The sequence below is a fragment of the Poecile atricapillus genome, chromosome 2 (genome assembly GCF_030490865.1).
Source record: "Poecile atricapillus isolate bPoeAtr1 chromosome 2, bPoeAtr1.hap1, whole genome shotgun sequence".
Classification (NCBI taxonomy): Eukaryota; Metazoa; Chordata; class Aves; order Passeriformes; family Paridae; genus Poecile; species Poecile atricapillus.
The window spans coordinates 62,877,776-62,901,285 of record NC_081250.1 but is presented as its reverse complement, the minus strand read 5'-3'; the positions used below and the strand labels follow the sequence as shown (position 1 = coordinate 62,901,285).

The window sequence follows — 23,510 nt, the reverse complement described above, 5'->3', positions numbered from 1 at the left end:
AACCAGCCTCATTCAGAAGCAACAAGAAACAGGAATGTACTCCAGAAGTCCATTTTGGAGGGAGCTGTGTCCTGGATACATCTCCTTCCCTGCTGTTCTTTGGGCTATGCATGCTGCAGAGATTGCACCCCAGCTTATGACACTTGACTCTTTGGGACTAAGCTATGGTGAGAGTCACTGCACTGGTGTGAGGCAGTACCAAGCACCAGCTGACACTGACTTCAGAAGTACCTTCACCAGTACCATAAAAGATACAACTTCTGACTCCTCCCCATGCTCCCACCTGTGCATAGCCTACTTCTGCTCCTGCACCCATGTTCTGGAGGCATTCCTCTTCTGCAGCATTCCTCATATCAGGCTGCTACTTGGTTCTCTTCACCAGAGTGCTCTGCAAGTTGCCTACCAAGCACAGTTGAGCACAGTTACCTACAAAAGCACTTGGCACATGGAGACTAGGATTTCTGGTTCCTGCATCCAGAAATTAGGGCTGCCCCTACATTCTAGCAGTATGACCCAAAATGCCTACTTTTCAGCTTGAGCAAGAACCACCATGCCATACCAGAAAGCAAGAAGAACATCACCAAGGAATAGCTCTAGGCCAGGTCTGCTATTTTATGCTGTGCTGCTGCACAGAGAAAAGCAGCACCACATGCAAGAAAGTTAAATTGCAAAACCACCGCAAGAAAAAAAAAAAAAAAAAGAATTAAGGAACTCATTTACATTTGCTTGGCTTTTAATAATCACTACCAGATGTCTGAGTGTGTACTATGTCTACAAACTTGTCTTCAAGAAGAAAACCACAAGAACAAAGTTATTTTTTCACATTAAACCCTGTCCCTTGTGCTGGAAGTAAACAGGACTGAACTCCATGCTAATAGACACCTTCCTCACTGGAAGTAGGATGCAATTTCCAGTTCACTTGCATGATCTCCACCTACTGGCAAGGAACCTGTCAAGGTCCTGCTGCCAGCACTCGCTAAAGGTGGAAGAATGAAGCAACCCTCACAACTCTTCTGATATTCAGGTAAAGCCAGTGTGGGAAAGACTAGGGGCACAAAATGGTCTCCCACTTCACTTCTCTGCAATACCATGCTGCTGTCTGCATGGAACCGTAGACAACTTTGTTAACTTTGTTATCTAAGGCAGGCTTGGATTCTTTTCAAAAGCTTTTTTGATCCCTACAAAAAGATTTTCCACCCCATGGAAGACAGCCTATAGAATGTTAAAACCTGCCCATTTTGAGAAAACTTGAGCATTGCCCCCTATTTAATTACAGAGAGGTCAAAACTATTTCCAGCACAACACACTGTGCTGCTTCAATATTCTTCTAGTATTATTTTCAGTGTTCTCAGACATCTGAGGGACATCTGCAAAACCTGTTCACTTCCCAGTTCCCAAGCAGGAGGCATTAAACAAAACCAGCACGGTTCAGATGACGGTGCTTCCCACTTCCTTACTCATGTGACACCTGGGCACTACCTAAACCCCTGGTCTCTGATCAACTCAGAGTTGCTCTTTGTTCCCTATGATACACCAAATAATACCAAACATATCAGCAGTTCCCTCCCTAGTAATCTGACCAGCTGCTAAGACTCAAGAGGATGCAAGATCAAAGCCATGTGACTGAAGGAAAATTCTCTTTTCACTTTGAGCAGCCTTTTCTCTGCAACTGTGCTTTAAAAAAAAAATTTCATTTCTGTTTTCCAATCTCAGAAAAACAAGCATACCTCAACTCTAGTAATCATTCACCTTTGCCCTAAAAGCAGTTTGCACTAGCCAGAAAGCCACAGATTACTTCTGGCAAAAATGTCAGAAATAACAGAGTAGGGATCACTCTAGCCATCATCTGAATGGCTGAGAAACTTCCTGTTCAATTAAGCCATGCATTAATCCCTAACATCTGAATAAAATTTACCATCTACTGGCAGATAGATAAAAGTCAGTAGATTGTGGGCATTTTAACCTCTTGTAGAGGTTGCAGCTTGCAATTTAACCATACCTGAAACCATGTATCTGCACTTCCCATGGGGATAGCCTTTAAAAGGCTCCTTTACCATCTGGTTATTACCAGGACCTCAACATTTCTCTTGTAAAAACTACAACGTTTAGACACACAGCGAGGAAAAATAAAAGACACAAGACATCCTATATCTGCTGCACAGACTTTATTCTGATAAGCAGCAAAGTGATCACTTTTGCATATAACACCCATCAGTCACATTCACTGTCTTGCCAAAAAGGATTACTAAACGGAAACACGCAAGTGAGCTATCAAGGGAAGAAAATAAAATAAAAATCAGTATATTCCATTATGTTAATCCTATGCTATTCTTATATAACTCTGAAGATAAAATACAAACTTTAGCAGGTGCTGTCTCTATTTTTTGGTCTCTTTTCCTTCATAATTGTAATTTTTTGCATTGAGTTTCTCTTGGAAGGAAACCATGACCCTCTCCAGGCTTCCTCCCCAGGAGTCAAACAGCCCATTCTTGCAAGTCAATCAGGCAGACGCAGTCAATTGTCCCAGCAACTCTGTTCATGCCTTCTTTCAAGCCATGCCACATCCTGCTACCAGTCAAACTGGCCTGAAAAGGAAAGGGGCCATTCACCTCAAATCTCTTCTTTACATAGATGCTAAATCCTGTGAGGGGGGGCTGGCTGGACTGCCATGTGTCTTTCTCTTCCTCCTGAATGCCAGAAAAAGTAGTTGGGAACTAATGATATGAATGGAAACTATGGTAACAATTCCTGTGCCACCACAATCTATAGCCTTCCCTGCAGACTCTCTTTTCTTTACCTGCAGTAGTAAGTATTCAATACTCTCTTGTTTCTTGTCACATGTGTCACATTGCCCTGTCCCTGGAGACTCCAGTAAAAAGATATGGTGCATATCGAGCTCATTTCAGTACCAGGTAATCACAGTAAAAAACCCTCACAGACACACACTAATTGTGCCTACACACCATGCATCTGTCCAGCAAGTGAAAAAATACAGTCCCTCTGAGAAGACTTCGTTCACAGGAGAGTAAGATTTATCAGTGCCTCTTCCCTAACACACTCCTTAATTTTACTTGTAGGATACACAGTGGTAAGTGAGCAGCAGGACACCTGATATTTGATAGTACAACTCAGATAAACTAAGTGCTTGCTGACAGTGGAAGGAGAAAGTCATATTCCTTCTGGTTCTGCATCCCATTGTGCACTCTGAGCAGGAAGTAATGGAAGGGCACAGTCCAAGCTGGGGGAGGACAAAGGGAGGAGACCACACCTTTCTGGAGCAACAACTGCTGCATTGCCTCACCTGCATCCTCCCATCTGGAATGAGTGGGTTCAGCCAATCTCAGGCTGCTTCAGAAAAAAGGTGTGGTATATGTTCTTCCCCTCACCTCGAGCCACACGTTCCTGCTTATGCCAGCACTAGAGCTCCTGAGACCCTGAGGAAGTCAGTCTAGCTGAAAATTAATCTACAGGTTGGGTTTTTCACTTTTTCAAGTTGGGTTTCAAAAGCACAGAAGTGCTGGTGCTGGCACAAAAGAGGTGGCACGAATGCACTAGAGGGAAGAACAGGACTGGCTTTTCCACTAGCAGCTCGCCACCCTAAACTGACTGAGAACCACATTAATTACTGAACTGTAAAATTTTAACAGAAAATGTGCCTGGGAGCAATGCCAGTGTGGCTCCTTTCACTGTCAACCCTTTTGCAACAGGAACCACCAAGACAAGCAAGGAAGACAAATTTGGGTGGGCTTTTTTACTCAATAACCTTGGGATTTTTTTTAAGTAATGAAAAAGTCTGATTTCCATCACTTCTTTCTCCATAAGCCGATCACCCACTACTTTTCCCTGTATCATCACAAGCAAAGCCCCAGCGTACAAACATTTAAAATAGAAAGGAGAGGGTGGCATTCCAGATGCTGCCTACACTGAGAGTGATACTGCATAAAGGTGTGGTGAGCACTTTCTAGGTGCCCCATGGGCAAAGTCTGCTGGCTGGCACTGTGCTTCTCTGGAAGTGTCCCTGAGGTGTGGTCACTGACCATGATAAATCACTGGAGCAACAACAGTAAATCTGTCTGAAAAATCCCAAAATCCTAGGATGCTTCCCAGCACCTTCTCTCCTCCTTGACTGCATTAAGCCAATATTTGGTCACTGATTTACTGGCAGTCCTCAGGCAAATCACTTTTAAATCCCTTTTCCAGGCTGAAATTAGACTAAAAGAGGGCAGGCAGAGGAATAAAATCTTATGAAAAACAGTATGTGCACACTCATGCCTGCTTGAATCAGATGAGGGCCTGAAGTCAATTTGCCACATGGCAGTACAAAAGGTTGTGGCAAGAGTGCTCCCACAGAGAAGCAGCAAGAAATTGGCAATTATTTCAGCTGGAATCGCCAGTGAACACTTGATGAACTCAACACCAGTTCACATAGTTCTCAAAGGCTGGGCACCTGAAAGGTGCCATGCAAAACTCCACCAAGAATGAAAGAAATTAAATTGGAAAGAACACTTGGGCAGCAAGAGAAAGCAAGGCAGTAAGGCCAGGAGCAATAGAGAAAGTAAAACATTGTGAGGAAATGCAAAGAGCTGTTCAGGAAAAGTGGAAGTCAACCAAAAATAAAATGAAAATCCTGTGAGGACCAGATGACTAAGGAGAGAATGGCAATGCAGCCACAACATGCCTGATTAGAATACTGCAGAAATCTGACAAAACACACAATCCTTTTCATACCCAGCCAAACACTGAGCCACAGGTAAACAAATATGTGGAGGATTTCACAAACCCCTCGAGTATTTTCTTGGTTTAAAATTATATTAAATATGGGTTCAGTAGCTCGGGGATACTGTTCAAAATAACAAACAAATGCAACCACAACGGGTTGTGTGAGTGACTGCCCTTAGCACTAAGGAAATCTTAATAGCTTGAAGGTGAGAATTAAGTCAGCAAAGTCAACAAATAAAATAAATGCATCTTTTATCACACCATTACCAAGGGAAGACAATGCCAAAAGGCAGAACTAGAGATGCTTCTCCTGAGGCCTTGCTGGCAACACAAGACTGCCCCAATTTAATTTTTGTTAAATCAGTTCAAATCCACATGGACTTTTATGGGTTAAGAGTAGGTTAAACCAGTGCCTTGTTGACAGATAAATCAAAAAGACAGCCTGTCCATACAGCCTCTTGTGCCAGTTTAGCTTCATTAATTTAAAAGCTGCATCTTAATTTATCTTAACATAAGCCATCTAAAAATCTCAGTAAAGCACCACCACTAAGACTTGAATGATTTTGGATCAGGAAATCTAAAATCCCTTTTAAACCCACCCCACAACCTGCTATTTTCTGTGGTGGTTTCCTACTGCAGACAGGGGGAGATTTTTGCCTTTAGAAAAAATTTAAGCTACAATTCCATCTCCAAATATTCCAATTCTATACTTTGGAAAAGGTAATGACTCCCAACTTCATGTTTTGAATCTATATGGGCAGAACTAAAGCCACACCAAACAGAGATAACCCTGGTCTCATACAGGGCTCAAAATCTAAGTAAGAATTTTGCTGAACATGCTAAAATTTATATTTTTGTGCATTCATCAGGGCTCTCTCCCTACCCACAAGGGACTTCTCACAGCCAGGCAGCTTCAAAAGTGTTCCAGCACTTCCATGCATCATTGTTACATAAATCTGCAAGATCAGAAGCTACACTAGAAATAACTGGTTCACTAACAGTATCTCTCTTCATAGCCATTGAGTGACCTTAGACAGCCTGATATGACTGATATGGTTAACATTACTTTAAGCTAAATAAAATTAAACTACATAGGTAAGTTTTACTTATTCAATGCTTATACATGCATATACATGCACACATACACATGCACATATACATATGTATGTTATCTGCAGTGAAAATCCATGATTGGAGACAAACATCAGAAATATGAATAGCTGATTTTTAGATTACTATAATAAGCTTAGCAGAAGGTATTTCATAATTTAATGAGATAATAAACTGTCATAATTAACTGCATTTTACATACCTTTCCCCTTCCCCGAGGGGAAAGAAAAGCTTTAAAAGCAATCAAAAATCAAAACTAAACATTCCTTCAGATTTAGGAACCCATGCTACCACAATTGGTGAGCCACACGCCATAATACCTACAAAACAGTTCTGAAGGAACTCAGAGTTTCAGACCATTTCAGGCTTTAGCCCTTTAAGCAAGGTTTTCTAAATCCGAAAGAAACCAAAATCCTCAAAGTGCAGATGCTAAACAAAGCAGCTGTTGTAGCTCACACATTCCCTCAGCATTGGAGTGTCAAAGTAATGACTACTCACTTTTACTGAGCAGTTCCTTTAGAAAGGTTTAGCAGCCAATTATTACATACAATCATTTCCCTGAAGAAATGAGGTTTTAGGGGGGAAAACCAGAAAAGGGAGGGGGGCGGGGGGAGGAAGAAAGACAGTGAGCTTTATCATCTCATACAAGCCAAATGCAGAAGAGATGATCTGTGGTGTCAATACCCCCCCCTACGGTGGCCATGAGGTTCTCTGGGTCATAGTGAACAAGCAACAAGACAGGGCAGCTCTTCCTCTACACCCCTCTCTCAGCAGATAAGAGGGAATTATTGAAAAGTATTTCTTGGAAAGGTTTTAATGTTCTGCATTCCACGCAATGGAGGAAAATCATGCTCAAGGCACTGTCTTTGGAACACCAACAGCTGACCCAGGACATCAACCTCCCCCCATCCAGACAGATGCCATGAGAAGTGAGGTAAGTCAAAAGTTAGGGTTTATCAGTATTTAGAAGAATCATTTGAGAACAAAGTGGTACTCTCCCCTCCATCAACTTACATGCTTCTAGACAAGAAATATGAATAAAAACTATGGCACCTCAATTTACAGAATCTCAGAAACAGCTCCTGGGGGGAAAAAATAAACAACCCTATCTATATACAAATACTGTATAAGTAGCAGTATAAACAGGAAAATTTAATTAATAAGCTTCATGATACAGCAGGATTACAGCAGCTACATACGCTGAACCCAAGCTTCCTCATGCTAAGAGCAACTTGATGCAGAAGCTGTGGTACTTAAGTGAATTTGCTCATGAAGCAGAGGACGTTCACAACCTGCAGAAATATGTCGTTTCTCTTTCAGGTGGTGGGATGCAGCAGAGTGAAGGAATTCTTCAGGAGAAGCAGTGAAGAGTCTGCAGCATGAGAAACGAGCAGTACTGATGGATTGTAACTGTTTACAATGGGGACTTCAGAAGGCTAAAGCAATCAGCTTTCCCAAAGAAATACCTACGGCTTTTCACACCGTCTCCAAGAAAACAGAAGCTATTCCCTTATTCTTATTTATATTATTAATTATATTTATCTTATTTATATTTCCTATCGTATAAGAAATATAAACCTGCAAGAAAAAATAAAGCCTGAAGGGGAAAACCAAACAAATCAAACCCCTTCAAAACCTGAAAGTCTCACACTGAATTCCAGCAATTCTGCCTAACACATGGCACTGGGGGGCTCTGGGATGCCACCACTAAGGGCTGGTTGCTGCAGATGTCAGTAAGCAGTTTGTTTTCATCAATAACACAAGATGCCTGTAGCATCACCAGTTTTACTGTGTTCATTGTTTATTAGAAAACACAACTGTCTTATTTTTTATTAGCTGGCATTTCTCAAGGTTCCCTGCCTTTATTTTTCTCTCCCTAATATAAATGAGCACATTTGCCAATAATACAAATAATACAGTCTAAGGAGAAAATGAAGCTCACACTGTGGGATGTTCATTGTGTGAGGCTAGAAAATTTAAAGCAGTGATAAATGCATTAAGTTACATTTCACATATCATTAAGTAATGCTGAATTCTATCCTTATAACACCCAACTTGACAATACAACCCTTGTAACAGAGGGGTTATCCCCCAGCAGGCATGGCAAAGCACCGTGCTGCATTATATAACAACATTTTCCAGAGGAATGAGCAGAGCACTTTCTGTGATGCACGGGGAGCATACAAGCTGTCACTGTGCACTCAGCAGCCTCTTCTACAGGGACTGTGCAGCTGAACCAAGTCGCTTATAGGTGTACTAAAAGGAAGAATAAATGACATTCAAGTAACATCTATGTTTTGAAATGCAGGTAGTGCCCAGCATCACTGCACTGACAAATTAAAATCCACAGGAATTCAAAGGAACACCCATCCAGAGGTAAAGGACTCTCACACATGCACCTCAGATATCACTTCTGCCTTCCCATCAAGCGAGTAGAGCACTGCTCTGCACTGTGACACCCGCTTTCTGCACCAGCTAGGCACCATGATTTATATGTGCTGGCATTCATATGGAGGGAGGCGAGGGCAAAAAGAAAAGAAACACAGGACTCCATCTAATCTCGTATCTCATCCCACTTAAGAACTTTCAAGGGCTTGTCAGCTGATGAGGTGTGCTGCTGGCATGAGTATTGCCAGTTCTCAGACCTTCCTGGGGCTCTGTGATTCATCCACCCCAGTAACAGAGCAGAAAAATCATCATAAATCCTCTCTGTTATATTCAATCTGGAAAATAACCACTGTGACACAATGCTTTGGAGCTTTTCATTTCTACACTCACCAAAATAATTAAGAAACTGAGACTGACATTACTTTTTTTTTGTCAGGTTTTCCACGCCCTTGTTAAGAAGTACCATGGCCAACATGACTCAGAAATTTACAGCTCATTATACAGAACAACTGAAATTAGTATTCCGTTCATGGGCTTAATAGGTATTTAAGCAATGTAAGAGACAGGTTTGTTTTGTTCTTTTTTAATTGATAGAATAAACTGTATTCAAATGCTCAGAAAATCTCACTTGTCTGCAAAGCACAGAGAGATGAATGAGCCAAGCACAAACAGTCCTAGGGCCCTTTGTTGCCAGTTAAGTGGGTTTCCTCCTCCATCTCCAAGCCCTTCGTAATTAAAGATAGAGGCTCACCTAATGCTCAGGAAAGGCTGTAAACATTTGTTTTCATTAAGGCTCATATTGGGAAACCATGCAGATTCTGTTGAATAAAATCTAGCAGAAAAACACTTCAGTAGAAAAGGTTAGGATGGTCCAAAGAAACAGCAGAGTAAGGAACAAACAAGGAAGAAAACAAAGCAGAAAATCAACAACTAATTCATGTATCCTGGACTGACTAATGATCACCAAAGAAGTACAGAGAGGAGCACAAACAGAAAATGGATTTTTGTTTTAAGGACTAAAGGGTTCTGTGCTTTTCATACGAAAAACAAACCATCAGAAAATGTTACCTCAGAAGAGCAAAATACTCCTCACACTATGTTAAGAAAGTGAACCTGAGTGAGAAAAGCAAATAGAGTTTCTGCTACTCTTATTAGTAACTCACGTGGGAGGGTATGGGGCATCCAGGAAGGCAAGAGAAGACTTTCTTCTTCCTTTATTTATCTGGAATCATGAATAACAGTACCCTACATCTTCAACACCTGCCTTCTTGATCTAATTCCTCTAAGCATCTTGCTAGAGTGCTCTCCATAACTTTGCCTTCCCCTTTCCCTCCTCAAGAAAGGTGTCTTACTCAACAGGATATTCTATTTGAAAAGGGAAAAAAAATTCCTGAATGTCTGTGTGTCCTCCAGCCTCAACTTAAGGAGTTTTTGTCAGTTTTCTTTTTAAGCTGGGAATTTCAAGCTCTAAAAGACATGTCCCCAGGGCAGTGAGAAGTGCTGGGGAAAAAGAACACGCAGAGGAAAGGATAGGTCAGAACAAGCACATAGTATCAGGGTCTGGAAATCTGCCCAGATACTGAAATGCTGTTGCCTGTCCTTATGTCAAACACTGCTTCAGACCAAAGGGCCTTTAAAAATCTTTATATGAAGGTATGGTATGTAAAGATTACATTCACACTTCCTTTTAGAAGACAGAGTAACAAGAAGTTGTAACAAATTCCCTTTCAACTTGCCTTTTTCATGTTAAAAATTAGAAATAATCATGTGACAGAGCTGCATTTCTAACATCAGAGCCCCGTCTCAGGAAAATAAACTTCATCTCCCAGAGCTGAGAAGAAACAAGAAACAGCAACAGACCCAGACCTTGCCTTTCTCACCCATCCCAGCCCAGAAACTTCCTCCCTCTGGATCAAGACCAAGTATTTCAGTAGTAACCTATGAGTATTTTGTTCAAAATGGGAAATTAGCATACAGCTGCATCCCCAGGGTGGCAGAGGGCATTGAATGGCATGTAAAAACCTGGTAAGAGAAGCTAATCAATCTTAAGCCTTCAACTGCAGACAGCAGGTAACACCATGGAATCACACACACCCCCACACACCCACCAGCTAAAGCAGCTAAATTCCCTGGAATGAGCAGTTTTTCAAAGTAAGGGGTTGAGAACCAGTGCTCAAAAAGATGCAACCAAGAACCTGAAAATAATGACCATAATTTGGAGTAAACTTCCATATTGAGAAATTTCTATGACTTGAAATAAGAGGAACACAGGACAGCATAGGATACAATGGCATCCTTTTTTTTATAACATATTGGAGATAGTTTCAGTGAATTACCCCGAAAAACTGGAAGAAAGTGTAAAGGTGAGGTCATTCCATTTTTACTATGAATGGCATATTCACTTTATAGTCCCACTGAATTAGCAACCCTGCACAGCTACAGATTCGGGGCCAAAAATGCACCGCAGGACCTCCAATGCAGACTCTGAGCAAAAGGCTTTGAACAAAGCTTTCCCTGCCACTGAAATCATCAAGCATCCAACAAGTATGAAATCCAGGTCGGCAACCACCCAGTCAATGAACAATTTCTCAGACTTCACACTGATCCCCTTGAGCAGAGGCAGCAAGATGACACAAGCCAGGTAAGAGCCTGGGGAAATGCACGGCAGAGGATACATGGCATCACTTTCTGATGGCTCGTTCTGTGGTATAAAACTCCAGCAGGCATACACAGAGTATGATAATTGAAAAGGAAAATAAACAAGACTCTTTGAAGGGCTACTCCAAGTGCAGTCAAAACCACAGGCACTTAATTTACAGCTTTCTTCAGCCTGCAGACATCTTAGGAAAACGTCCAATCCACTGAAATCAATAATAAATAAGCACTTTCAGTGAATGCAGGAATTAACTCTTGTTATTTAAAAATGGATTTGAATGCAGTTGTGCTGATAAACCACTCTCAAAATCTTCCTTCAGGGAGAGAATTTATTTTTTGTTTATTTATGAATATCTATGTTAATTTAATAGTAGAAAAAGGAAGAGCAATAAATAAAGCCCCAAAACAGACACATATTCAAAACAGATATAAATAATATCATTTACTTATACTTTGCCCTTGAAAACAATAAACAACTATTACTCCAATCTTTAGCTGCTCAAAACTCTGCCAATTAAATTCGAAGATGGAAGAGACATAGAGCGATTAAGTACTGTGCAAGGCCACACAAGAATCTGAACACAAGGCTACTTAAGAGATAGTGTGGGTTGTACTGCCCAAAGAGGAACAAATGTTTGAATTTACATTTTAGAAGGGTCCTGCAACCAAAAGCTTCAAGGAAAAATGTAACTTTTTTTCATGTGGATTTTTTTTCTGAATTACTTCAATTGATTTTTTTCTGATAAGAAGAGTGTGACCTTTACTTAAATGCTATTTCCCCTCTTTTTCCATTTCTCATCTGATTCACCTTTAAAGTTTATTTTGCTGTCCATCTGAAAACTGGAAGCAATTAAATATTCTTAATCTGGGATGGCATATAGCGCATGTATCAAAAGTGAATTTAACATCAGGATTTATATGTAACGGAAATGAAATAAAATGGGTAAAAATCAAACCTTAACTGCATGGTAACATTTGCCTAGGTATTACTTAACGCTTTAATTTTCAGGTAATGAAGGGATTTCACAGGCACAGAAATGTAAAAGTGAGAGTCTCAGAAACTGTGCCACACATAGTTTGTCTCCTTGTTCCATTACAAATTAACCAGGTGAGATGAACTAACCTCCAAGGGAAATCAATAGTGGTCAATTTTCCTAGTGTAAGACAAACATAAGAAGTCCATGCACACCAAGATACTGCAATTAGAGGGCCAGCTTGATCTCAGGCTTCTGACCTAAGAATCAGGGAGGCTGAAAGATTTCTCAATCTCTGTTAGAAAACCTCATGATTTTCAATGTGCAGGTGTAAAGTAGATGTCACTAAAAATAGAAGTAATCAAGAAAGTCCCAGCTGCTTACTTTAACAGCAAACTAGACGTATGCAAAAGAAAAACATGAGACTCCCTTCTAAAAAAAGAGTTGATTAAAATTTTAGAGTAATTTATTTTAAAATGCACATTTTGCTTGACAACTTGCAGAACAAATTGTCAGCAGGCCAGGAATAATCTAAAGCATAATGAAAGAGGAGACAGGAGACAAAAAGTAAAGGGTTTCAGAGTTTCTCCCTTGCCTCACGAGGAATAGGAACGGCCAAAGGAGATGACATTGACTGCTTGCTTAGAATTAAACTGAGAGCAATGTTATCCTGGGGGGCTGAGTTGATCAGGGTACCCAGCCACTCCCCAGAGGGACTGATGTTGCTCCTGTTCATCTTTTTCCCCAAAGTCACCTCTGCTGTGCTCCCTGTGGTGCCCAGGGAATCTGTCCAATACCAGTTCCACTGACCCTGCAGAAAACCACCTGCCTTTGCTTTGGCCAGGTGACAAGCCATGCCAGCAGACATGGGGTCAAGGGAAGCACATGTGTCCTAATTATGTATCATTTGTGGGCTTTCAGGCTGCAATTTCAACCCAACACTCTTAATGGGTGGCAAAGAGATTTGCATTATCTGACCAACAGCCCAATGCAGGTTATTTATGCAGCTGTAAAACAAGAGCGTCTTCTCAGGAGGCTCCTGATTGTGCAAAGCCACAGGTAACAGTGCCCAGCAGATTGAAGAAAAAATGTGTGACATTGTAATCACCTAGGGCAAAATGCCTCCAAAGAAAGTGGGGAAAAACCTCTCCAGATGCAGCTACCATAAGAAACACAGCCATCAAAAGAGCAGTGCAGCTACATTGCCTTTCCAGGTGGGATGTCTGCTCAGACAGGCAGTTGTAGTACAACCTCTTGGTTGGAGAGCACATTTCAAATCTAAGTCATTTAGCAAAGCAGTGATATCAAACCAGAGACACCAAACAAAACAATGCTTCTCGAAGTGAAGGGGTTTAGAAATAAAACAGCACACATGCAAAAGAAAATATCTGTTGCAGAATACCCAAACATCCGCATTTCTCTGTTAAGCTGGAATATATAAAGCTGTATATGAAGAGCTATCAAATTATGATGAGCTGCAAAGAAAAGTCTCTCTGACTTAAAAGGCTAATGATGTGTTGTCTCAAATTCTCATTTCTTCACCTGAGAAATTTTAACTTGCACCAGAATATGTTTATATTAAATTCCAAAAGCTGCCATTTAAAATAAATAAATTCTACAAGCCGTCCTTGACACTCAGCATACATGCACACAAATGTTACCAGTTAATTAATTTTACAGAATTATGACTTCAATGAACAGCTCTTCAGCTGTGAAGAAAGATCAAGTCAGATAATAGCTCCAAAAGTGACCCTTTTAACTAGGGACCTCCTCACTCTCAACTCATATCCCAAATTTTTCATCCCTATAAACAAACACCTACAGGATTTCATGAAAGTGAAAGCATTACAGGCAAATGACATGTTGCAATAGAGGAGATATTAGAAACAAAGTCTGTACAAAGTCTACTTTATTGAAAAGATAAATAACAGCTGCAGGAGCTCCTAGGAAAGGAAGAGAGCAAGGGAGGAAAAGAGGAAGAATGGACAGATATCTCCATAGTAACTACAACTATGAAACTCAGGGGACAACTTGTCTGAAAGCTGAAAGAAGGATGCTACCAGACAAAATAGACTGTAATATAACTGGAAAAAAATAAGAAATTTCCAAATAATTTTCCACGTAGTCAAAGGTCCCTTAAGCTTTAGTTTATTTAATCAGAGCCAAGAACAAATACCAAGAGAGAAAAGCAAAGGAAAAAAGCATAAAATCAAAACATAATGATGACATGGCCATTACTGTACAAATTATCTAACAATAAACATACTGCTAAAAAATGAAATATACAAATATTCAGGTTAAGAGGAAAAAACCAATTAGTTTCCCTCAGAAAATTCTGTGCTGGAAACAATAATGGAAGAAAAAAAGGGAAAAGCATTATACCAGCATAAGGCCAGGTGATATGTGTAAAACTCCTGTGATTATTCTATCCAATGAAAGAGACCTGAGAAGATTCTAGAGGAGATATTTATGATATGGAAATTTATACTTCTCAAATTCAGCTCAGACTTAGAAAACTCCTGCAATCCCAAACTGAGATGCTGGTGACACGGATTGACCTATTTCTGAGCAGTATTCATACAACTCCAAGTCTCTGTCATCCATCTGGGAGTCTCAAGACCCACACCCTTATCTGGAATCTTGATTTGACCTGTAAAAAAACTAATACCCACACTGCTGTCAGTTTTGGTGAATCAGCAGTAGCCCACATTTATGCTGTCATCTGCAAGGAACGTGTTGAGAATATATTCCTATCACTTATATATTGTCCATATCAGCCACAGGAATAAATACAGAACAGGATTTTCTATAGTTCAGTGTATGCCAAACCAGCATACGGCATGAATACAATCTTCAAATACTTATTAAAAAAACCCCCCACCAAACCAACAAATCCAAAAACCAAACCAACAACAAAAAGCCACAACCCACCCCAAATATTCTTAAAAGTCAGCATATTAGGAAACACTTCCACTTTAAAATATTGGACTGGAGCTCTCTCTTTTAATATCATTATCTTTGCACAGCACATGGGACCACACCAGATGTAGCAATGAGTTATGTTAGCCCAAATATCATGCTAGACTCTTATACCAACAATGATGTATTTGCATTAAAAAAAAATTCTTTCACACTGGCAAACAAATTTGCTTTAAAAAAGTGTCTTTTTCAATTATTCCCTATGTCAGTTTAGAGCCATTTCTCCCTGGTCTTGAAGCAATCAACATCTGACCTGTCACACAGAGGGTTGAGACATTAATTACATGAATCACAGTTAGGGATGGGTTGTCAGGCAGCTGAAGGAGTGTTTGCCATAGACAGAATGACAGAAACAACAGCACCTATCCCATCTGGTTGGGAAGCTTCCTTCATCCCTCAGAGAATGAGTCCAAACTCAAGGTCATGAAGACCCTTCCCTGCAACTCTGACTTCTGAAAAGAAGGTGCCAGGTGAGAACAAGCAACATGGATTTGGACATAGTGTAACACTTCTCAGCTTGCTATAAATCATATCTTCATAATTATTAAATCAATAGTCAAACAAGTTGTTTACATAGCTGCCTACCCACAAAGTTCAAGTGTTCCCAGATTATTGTACCTTGTTATATCTTTGCATGTCAGATAGAAGAATTCATGTCACAACTTCTGTTTGTTCCTCGTGAAAATACTGAAAGAACATTAATCACCCGATTTCTTCCTTTTCAAACTACATACAATGATCTTCTTGACTTGCATTATAAAGCAGGTAATCTGCCTTTTTACTACTCCTCTGCAAATCCACTCCAATGGACTATTATTGCTTTGTTTATAAGGCTTATTATTTAAATATAAATGTGCAGCACTAAAAATATATTCCAATCATATCAGCATTCCCAGAAGGGGGGCAGGGGTGGGGTGTTAAAATTATTATACATAAATCTCATTGCCATTTTGGTTTTATTGTGGATTAATGTAGTTCTTCATACACAAACAACTAGTGCAGATTTGCACTGCCTACTGAAACGAGAAAAAAATAACAGAAGCACCTGGTTGATAAGTGGGCTTACATTGTATTGTAGCAGGCAACAGCTGAACACAAATACATTATATAGTGTTCCAATTAGTGAAAAGACTATTCACTAAAAAGATCCTGGAAAAGCACTTTGATATTACGAGCAGTCTCCTGCTTTCATACCCGAGTCATAATACACTTCTCTCTCCATCACCTACAATACCAAGAAGAAATCCCTCACAAACTTACAAATGTGGGAACAGGATTGACCTTGTTTTACATCTTGCATGAAAGGTGCGAAGTCTAGTGCTAAAGAGACTGTTCATTATTAGCTATAAAAACAATTTGACAAAAAAGAAAAAGAAAAAAAAAATAGGGAAAAAAACCCTATCCCTAAGTCTCCTCAACCTTTTACAGCTTTACTGCAGGAAAATCCTTTGCAAATCAAATTGAAAAGGATATATCACTAAAAGAAACCACTTAAATTAGCAGCTTGCCTAATATGCAAAAGCTTGCCTACCCTTGACTGGCTTTTTTTTATGCTGAGGATGCAAAACAGCTCTGCCAGCCTAGCAGCTGTGCAGCCACCAGCCAAGGGAGGTCAGCATGCTGGTCTCCCCCTCCTTGCACAGACACCCCCACCTTTTCATTTGACAAACCTTAACCCTCCTGTTGCTCCACAATGAGACAGTTCAGGGAGTTAAACTGGCATCTAAAAATAAAAATTTAAAAAAGACAAACAGGAAAAAGGAGGAGGCAGCAGGGAGCCAGCACAAGGCAAAGAGCAGGAGCACATCCCATGGGTTGGCCTTGCTATAGTGCACAATCACACTTCTGACTGTCACATGCTTGAGACTGTTAGCAGAAAGCTGCTGTATTAATTAAAGGCCTCAGAAGGTTCCTAATAAGCAATTTCTGGCCAATCTAGCTGTGACAGCTTAAAATGCTACTGCTCCCCAGTGGGTTGTTCCTTTCTCCTGCAGCCAACAGCCTTCCCTACAAAAGAACTGGACAAAGTTGTCTTCTCCCAGGAGCTTTGCACACCCTTGGCCCAGTGGGCAATGTCCATCCACACGGTTGCTACTACAAGAGAAGAAATTTCTCTAACCCTAATTTTTTCCTATTTTTTTAGCCTTAACACAGGGAATATTCTAATATTAAATTTAAAAAATCTCCACTTTGAAGTTTACCAGTTATCAAAATCAGTCAACCTCTTCTCACCTCACACAGCCCTCTATTAATACAACTTCAAAATAAAAGCCAAATGCATTTGTTCATTTGGCAATTCCCTGTGTGGATTTCTGGGAAGGGGGCCATATAAATGAGTAGCTGCCTGATTAGTAATAGGAAGCAAGCAATAGCCTATTATGACCAAAGATCAACATACTGTCACATGAAGTCTGCTCTGCATGTCTCTTCCTGGGTAAGGTGGGAAACGGTACAGCTGTCTCTGTACACTGTTATTAATTGCCAGTGGTTGCAGTCTTTAGAGTTGCCCATTAAAATGTACAACCATCCAGCACAAAGACCAAACACCTTTGGCCAGTTACCTATTGATTTTCTCAATGGAGAATCATAGCTGGAAACTGGAGATTGACAACAAAAACGTGCAGCTATGTGGAAGCTACACTTCTCCTTCAGCAATACCCTTTTGTTCATAGGTTTTCAAAAATGTGCAATCTTTACATGGTGAAGACTACCCAATCTGGCAGTTTATCAAGTCCATATACCAACAGTTTTGTTCATCTCTCCTCAAAGCATTGAACACACCAGCAACTCCTCTCATTTACATGGCAACTAGACAGCAACCCATTGCACAACAGATTCAGTGCAACATTTGAATGCTTGGCTTTTGCCACATGTTAGAATAACGCTGGCACTTTCCACCTTTACTGGCTGAAAGTAATATTTACTACTTAGGATTACCCTGCTGCTTCCCCTCAGAAGTGACCACTACTAACACACACAGCTCAGATGTTTTCCATCCTTTTGAGTGTAAACTCAAACAAATCTAAGTATTCTGCAGTACTGAGCTTGCCACTACCAATCCTCCCCAAACACCATTTGCTCTCTAAGAAGGGCTAACATTTTCTGGACTTATCTCGAGACTGTGAAGGGGCAAAGCTGTGCATGTACTCCTCTTTATCACCACCAGCAGCAGCAGCTGAAATCTGCAGCACCACAAAAGGCAGGCTGGAGACTTTTAGCAGTCCAAAATACTGTTGCAATATAAAATGATAAATGTAAAAAGAAGGGAGTTTTCCCATCAGATGCAAACCTAGTTGTGTAAGAAGTTTCCTTTAGTTGGAACCATTTGAAGCCTAACAATGTCAGGCCATTGCATTCAAAAAATCCTGCTCTATCAAACCTAGTATCTAAATGAGTTTCTGAACAAAATTTGCAGTATTATATTACATCTGCACACTTTCACCATATACACTGCTAAAGCTACAGTCTTTAAAGGTGCATTTTATTACAAGAGTGTCATTAGTTATACACCCAGCTGAACAGACAACTGAAAAGTTTGATTTTGAGAAACTGGAGGATATAACTTCTTGAAACTTGGTAAGCTAAGGCAGTCAACCCACACATTCCATTTCAGTCGCGTTTGACTTCTCATTATCTTCCTGCATGTCCTTTGTTTGCCCAATATTCCTAACACAACTCTTTCTGGGATTGCAAGATAACCTGAATTGAAGAAACATTGTATATTCAGCTAAACAAAACAAAAAGCCTAAAAGGAAACAAGATGATATAAAAACACTCAACATGCTCCACTACAGCTTAAGAGAAGGAACCCAGAAAAGGTTCGTCTGCAAGGAGGAAGCAAAAACAGGTAAAAGTCTCTTTTGGGTGTAAATGGAAACAAAACAGGAACAGTCTCCTTCACAGCAACAGAAAAACAACTGTAGTACTATTGCTACAGCTCATGATGCTTGAAGAAGTAGTGAAATGATGCACTGCTTTCAACGAAATGGAATTCAGAAAAAGTTTTCATCTTGGGTCTGTGTTTGGGCTGGATTTTTTTGTTTGGTTTAATCTGAAGAGTACCAAAGGCACTGAGTTCCCTATTATTTTCCCTGAACCAAGCTGCCTCTCAAGGGTCTGAATTCCCTCAGCCCGAACCTACCAAACATTCTTCCGAATATTTGGAAGTACTCAAGTGTAGTACTCAAGTGCAGTTTCTGGAGACTGGTGATGTAGAAATCCTATTAATTTCTGAAGCTAGACTGTGAAGGGCACCAGGAGCAGGTACAGCATAAGGGACAAGCCCTCCTGCCCCTTGCCAGCCCCAAGAGAGGAAGAGGATGTGCCCCTGGTTGCACTTGCAGCTGCTCCTACAATCATACTCTGAACAAGAGATAAAATTCTCGTGCAGATTAAAAAAATGTTGAAACCTGGCAAAAAAGCCTTAATTCATCTTCTTCTTGCTATTATTTTTAATCCTAACCAGCTTCTTGAAGCTACTCGTGGTGTGACCCTGCAAGCCATTATGACAGCACAGCTGAGGAATGAGGAGACAAACTAAGTGTAGAAGGAAGCAGAATTCTTTAAGACAATGTGCAAGCAACAGGTTGGTCATGAAATAATGACCATGGTCTCCCAGCATTACAGCAACAGTAGATGTCACCTAAACAGCTCAGCAGAAATTATTTTCAATCCTCTGTTGTATCTCACAAAGTACAAAATCAGAATACAAATATCTTTGCTCTGACCAGCAGCAGGATGCAATAAGCCTTACAAAATTTCTACTAATATGGAAAATACCAAATTTTACTCAGATATGTCAATGAGCTAAGTGGGCACATTAGTTAGAGTCTGAGTTTGTGGCTTGGAGACACAGAAAAGATTGTGGGAACCAGGGATGGGAATCACTGGAAGAGGAGGCTGTCCAGGAAAGCACCAGTTTCCTCACCCCATGAGGCTTCTCAGTGGAATTCTAAGGTCATACAGAAAACAGAGATACTTCTTTTGTTTGAAAGATAACTTCTGTTACTATTATTATAACTATACAGTTCGTTTTGCCTTAGAACTACAGTGTGAGGAGTGCAGAGGAAAAAAGTTTGAGGACAGAGGAAAAAAGGTTGAGGAAGCATTTCTGATTCTCTCTTTTAAGAGGCATTTTTTAGACAGCCTGTTTTCGTTCTTACTTCACAGAGAGGACAACTCCCAGCCGCCTGCATTCTCAGCATATTTTCTGTAATTGATTGGCTTGAGGTCTATGATTTTAACCCACATTTTGCACACTCAGTGACTTCTAGGAAAGAGAAGGCAGCTTGCTTCAGCAGTATCTCAAAGCAGTCCTTTGGAAACGATAGCCACCACACCGCATTACTATGTAGTTCCTCTTCTCAGAAGCATCTGTTTTGTTCTTTTCTAGATTTTTAACTTTACACGGTTTCATTCACCGAAAACTAAAAATAACAACAGTAACAGTAACTACTTTAGTGATGCTTTCCTTGAAATTGCACACACATACATATAGACGTGGCCTGAGGCAAAAGCCAAAAGAGGAGAGAGTCTTAAGGCATTTAAATTAGCATTCATCAATTGTAAAATAACAATTTCTCATGCTTTCTGAAACAGCAACAAGAACTATCCACACCAATGAGTAAAGCAAAATTTGCTGTATCTTTGCTGTTCATAGAAGGAATCCATGCTGGAAAGTCCTTTTATGGTAGGGCAAGTAGGTGCAACCATACCCTACTGATAACATAAAAAACAGTCTAAGACAAAAGGGACAAAGAAGAAAGGCTCTACTTTAACTGTAATTCACTACTGACCTTTTCCTTGAGGGCCCTTCTTCAAAATCTGAAGAACTAACATCATTGCTCGTTGAGGACACTTGCGATGCATCGTCCTTCTCATTCTCCAGCTGTTCTGATCCTGGTCCTAATCCTTTAGATTGGCCATTAGTGAGAAGTCCTGCAAACACGACAAAGGAGTACACAATATTCAAAACCTGCAGTAATTTTATAAAAATTCCCATGTGACACAATAGAGAGCTGATGCCCAAAGCAACTGTCTTGAGACAGACTGATAACATTGATTTTGCATAGAGGTACTTCAGTAAAAATTTGCCAGGCTTCCTGTTTCCGATTTGGTTAACTCCAAGACTCCAATCTCAAATAACTACAATATGAGTGTTTGCAATAGTATTACAATCTTGTCACATTCAAAAAAGGGACACAGCTTAGTCAAATTCATCCTTGTTTTACAGAATTCTTATGACTAGCATAGATGAGAGTATTTTGCATTTATCTATATAAATCCCAAAGAAATGACCATCAAATATCCATTTCCTGACTTTAATTCTTCTGAGTGTTACTCATCTACAGCAACTCCAGACTGCCAGAAAAGGTACATAGGCAGCAAAGGTACACAGGCCACAGCTGCCTTCCCTTTTGTGCCTTTTCTCTCCTGTAACAATAATACAGCAGTCACACAGTTACACAGACAGAAGACAGCATTGGACCTTTGCAGGTATAATGTTTTACAAATTTTCTGTATTCTATGCCACCAAGTAATTACAATATAATATGTCTCTTTCTAACAACAGCAGATAGGCAATGAAAGCACTCATACTTAAGAATTAAAATAGTAACATATTCTTCAGCAGGCTCTGGGATGAGAGGGAAGAAACTATTTTATTAGCGCACTACTTCCTTGATGATATAAGACCTGATTACCAGAGGAGCTGCAATTTTATCCAGGAGAATGCTTTCTCATCTCTCCACCCAAATAGTTTAAGAAACAGCATAACAAAGCTTTGTTTGGTGGGTGTATTCCTCAGAGAAATGCTGATAGGACTTCCTTCCCTTAGCCATTTCAGTCTCTCAATAATTGCACCTTAGAAAAGAAAACATGGTGGGGAAGGCAGGGAGGGGAGGGCTGTGCTGCCCCTTCCAAAATGAGCCAGGCAGTGAGACTGGTCAGAGTACTGCACTGAAAACACTAAGAGCTACAGTTCAAGAATTTCCACCAGCACTATATCAGTACCACACCATTTCAGACGGCTGTTTTCAGGAAAACCACCATCCAGCACCACCAAGGCACTTACTCATCGCATAACCAAGCATTCAACCGAGCTCAGCTCCAAAGAGACACCCAAGCACTACCAAAGCAAGAGCAAAGGTACCTCCCCGAGTGAGCTGCTGTCTCTAAGTCCTGGAAGTCTGGCCACAGCTGAAGCCAAATGTTCCTTCCCGGCAAGGCCATTTATTCACTGCTGCCTCGGGCACTACTACTGCCAGTGGGCTCTGAAGCTCCCCAGCCCCAATCTAATTGCTCTGATTGCCCATTTTTAAACAGCCCAATCCAATGTCTGGATCACATCTTTGTCTTCTTTTCCCAATCAAAGTTTGCTCATATTCATTCTGAACGACAACTATTTTCTTGTCTTGGGCTATGTGGTGGCCACATGCTGCAGTTTTTGCATACGCTGTTTTAAAAACTCCACCTACAAAGCAAAAACATATTTCGATATTTTTCCGGGGAACAGTTGGTGAACTAGTAGCTCTATTTTTTTCCCTAATACACAGCCCACAGACCACAAGTTGAAACTACACACAAATTTTTGCATTAAATTGTCTCTTCTAGCCAGCACAAGAGTATGAGGGAGAAGTAAAATGACCCAATTTACATTTTCTCTCCCCTTTTGTTGAATTCCTTTTGATATTTCCTTTTCATTAAAGGGATCTCAAACTGTGACCCAACAAATAAAACAAATTTCAGTATCAGCACATGATACTACACAAGGGTTTGTAGTGTAAAAACACAATATGACGTGGGGTGACAGCATCCCTTCAAAGCATTCCCAAGGAAATGAAAGCAAGCTTTGAAAAAAACACTGAACAGATTATATTTCTATGTGGAACTCACCCCCTCTGAAAGCCCTAGTGCCTAAAATTATTCTTATAAAAGTTTCAACTTTCCCTTTGCATTTTTCCATGAAACCACTGCTGATAAAAATTTACAATTTTTGAACTCCAGAGAAGTCTAAATCAAGCATATCATTTGAGGCCTGACACTCAGTAACTTAAGTCTTATGGCAGAACTTGATTAGGTTTTCCAAAAGCAATATTTGTTCTGGAGACTTGCCATATGTAAAACCCAGGAACCTAAAGTATATGAGTCAAGAAAATCACCTTTCAGGCTGTCAACTTGCATGCACTTGGAAGGCAATTTTTATTCATCCTTTCACCCTGCCAAACCATCAGCTCACTTGGGAGACAAGCATGATTTGTGCTCCTCAAGGAAAAAAGTATCGGTTTGCCTACCATTATTCATCATAACCAGCACCATTCCAAGACGCAGTAATATTGCTGATAACTGATGTTAGCTATCGTCCGCTGGAACCAACTAAAAACAAGTGCCCTAAAAGAGAGGCATAAAACTACAAATGAGAGATACTGATAAATACTGGGAATGGGTCTCATGTTCTACAGGTTTTCAGGGCCAGCATAATTGCAAAATCAACCCTGAAGTGATGAAAGGCACAACCCAAAGCCTCCTTCCAAGCACTGGAGAGAAAGCACGTGCTGAAGCAGGCTGTTAAAAGTTTATTGCCACTCAATCATTTTTATATCAAATGCATTCAGCTTGCCCCCAGATACCTTTTCCTTCAAATGCCATTCCTGTTATCTCTAACTGCAATAAGCCACATTCTTTACT

General features: G+C 40.3%; 1 protein-coding gene across 1 annotated transcript in view; it reads right to left on the bottom strand.

Moving 5' to 3' along the window:
• Positions 1 to 23,510, bottom strand: part of JARID2 (jumonji and AT-rich interaction domain containing 2) — a 210,378-nt gene that overhangs the window by 69,566 nt on the left and 117,302 nt on the right. The window contains exon 3 of the mRNA XM_058830622.1: positions 20,621 to 20,762. Within this exon, the coding sequence (XP_058686605.1) occupies positions 20,621 to 20,762 (142 nt within the window). The remainder of the gene's footprint in view (positions 1 to 20,620; positions 20,763 to 23,510) is intronic.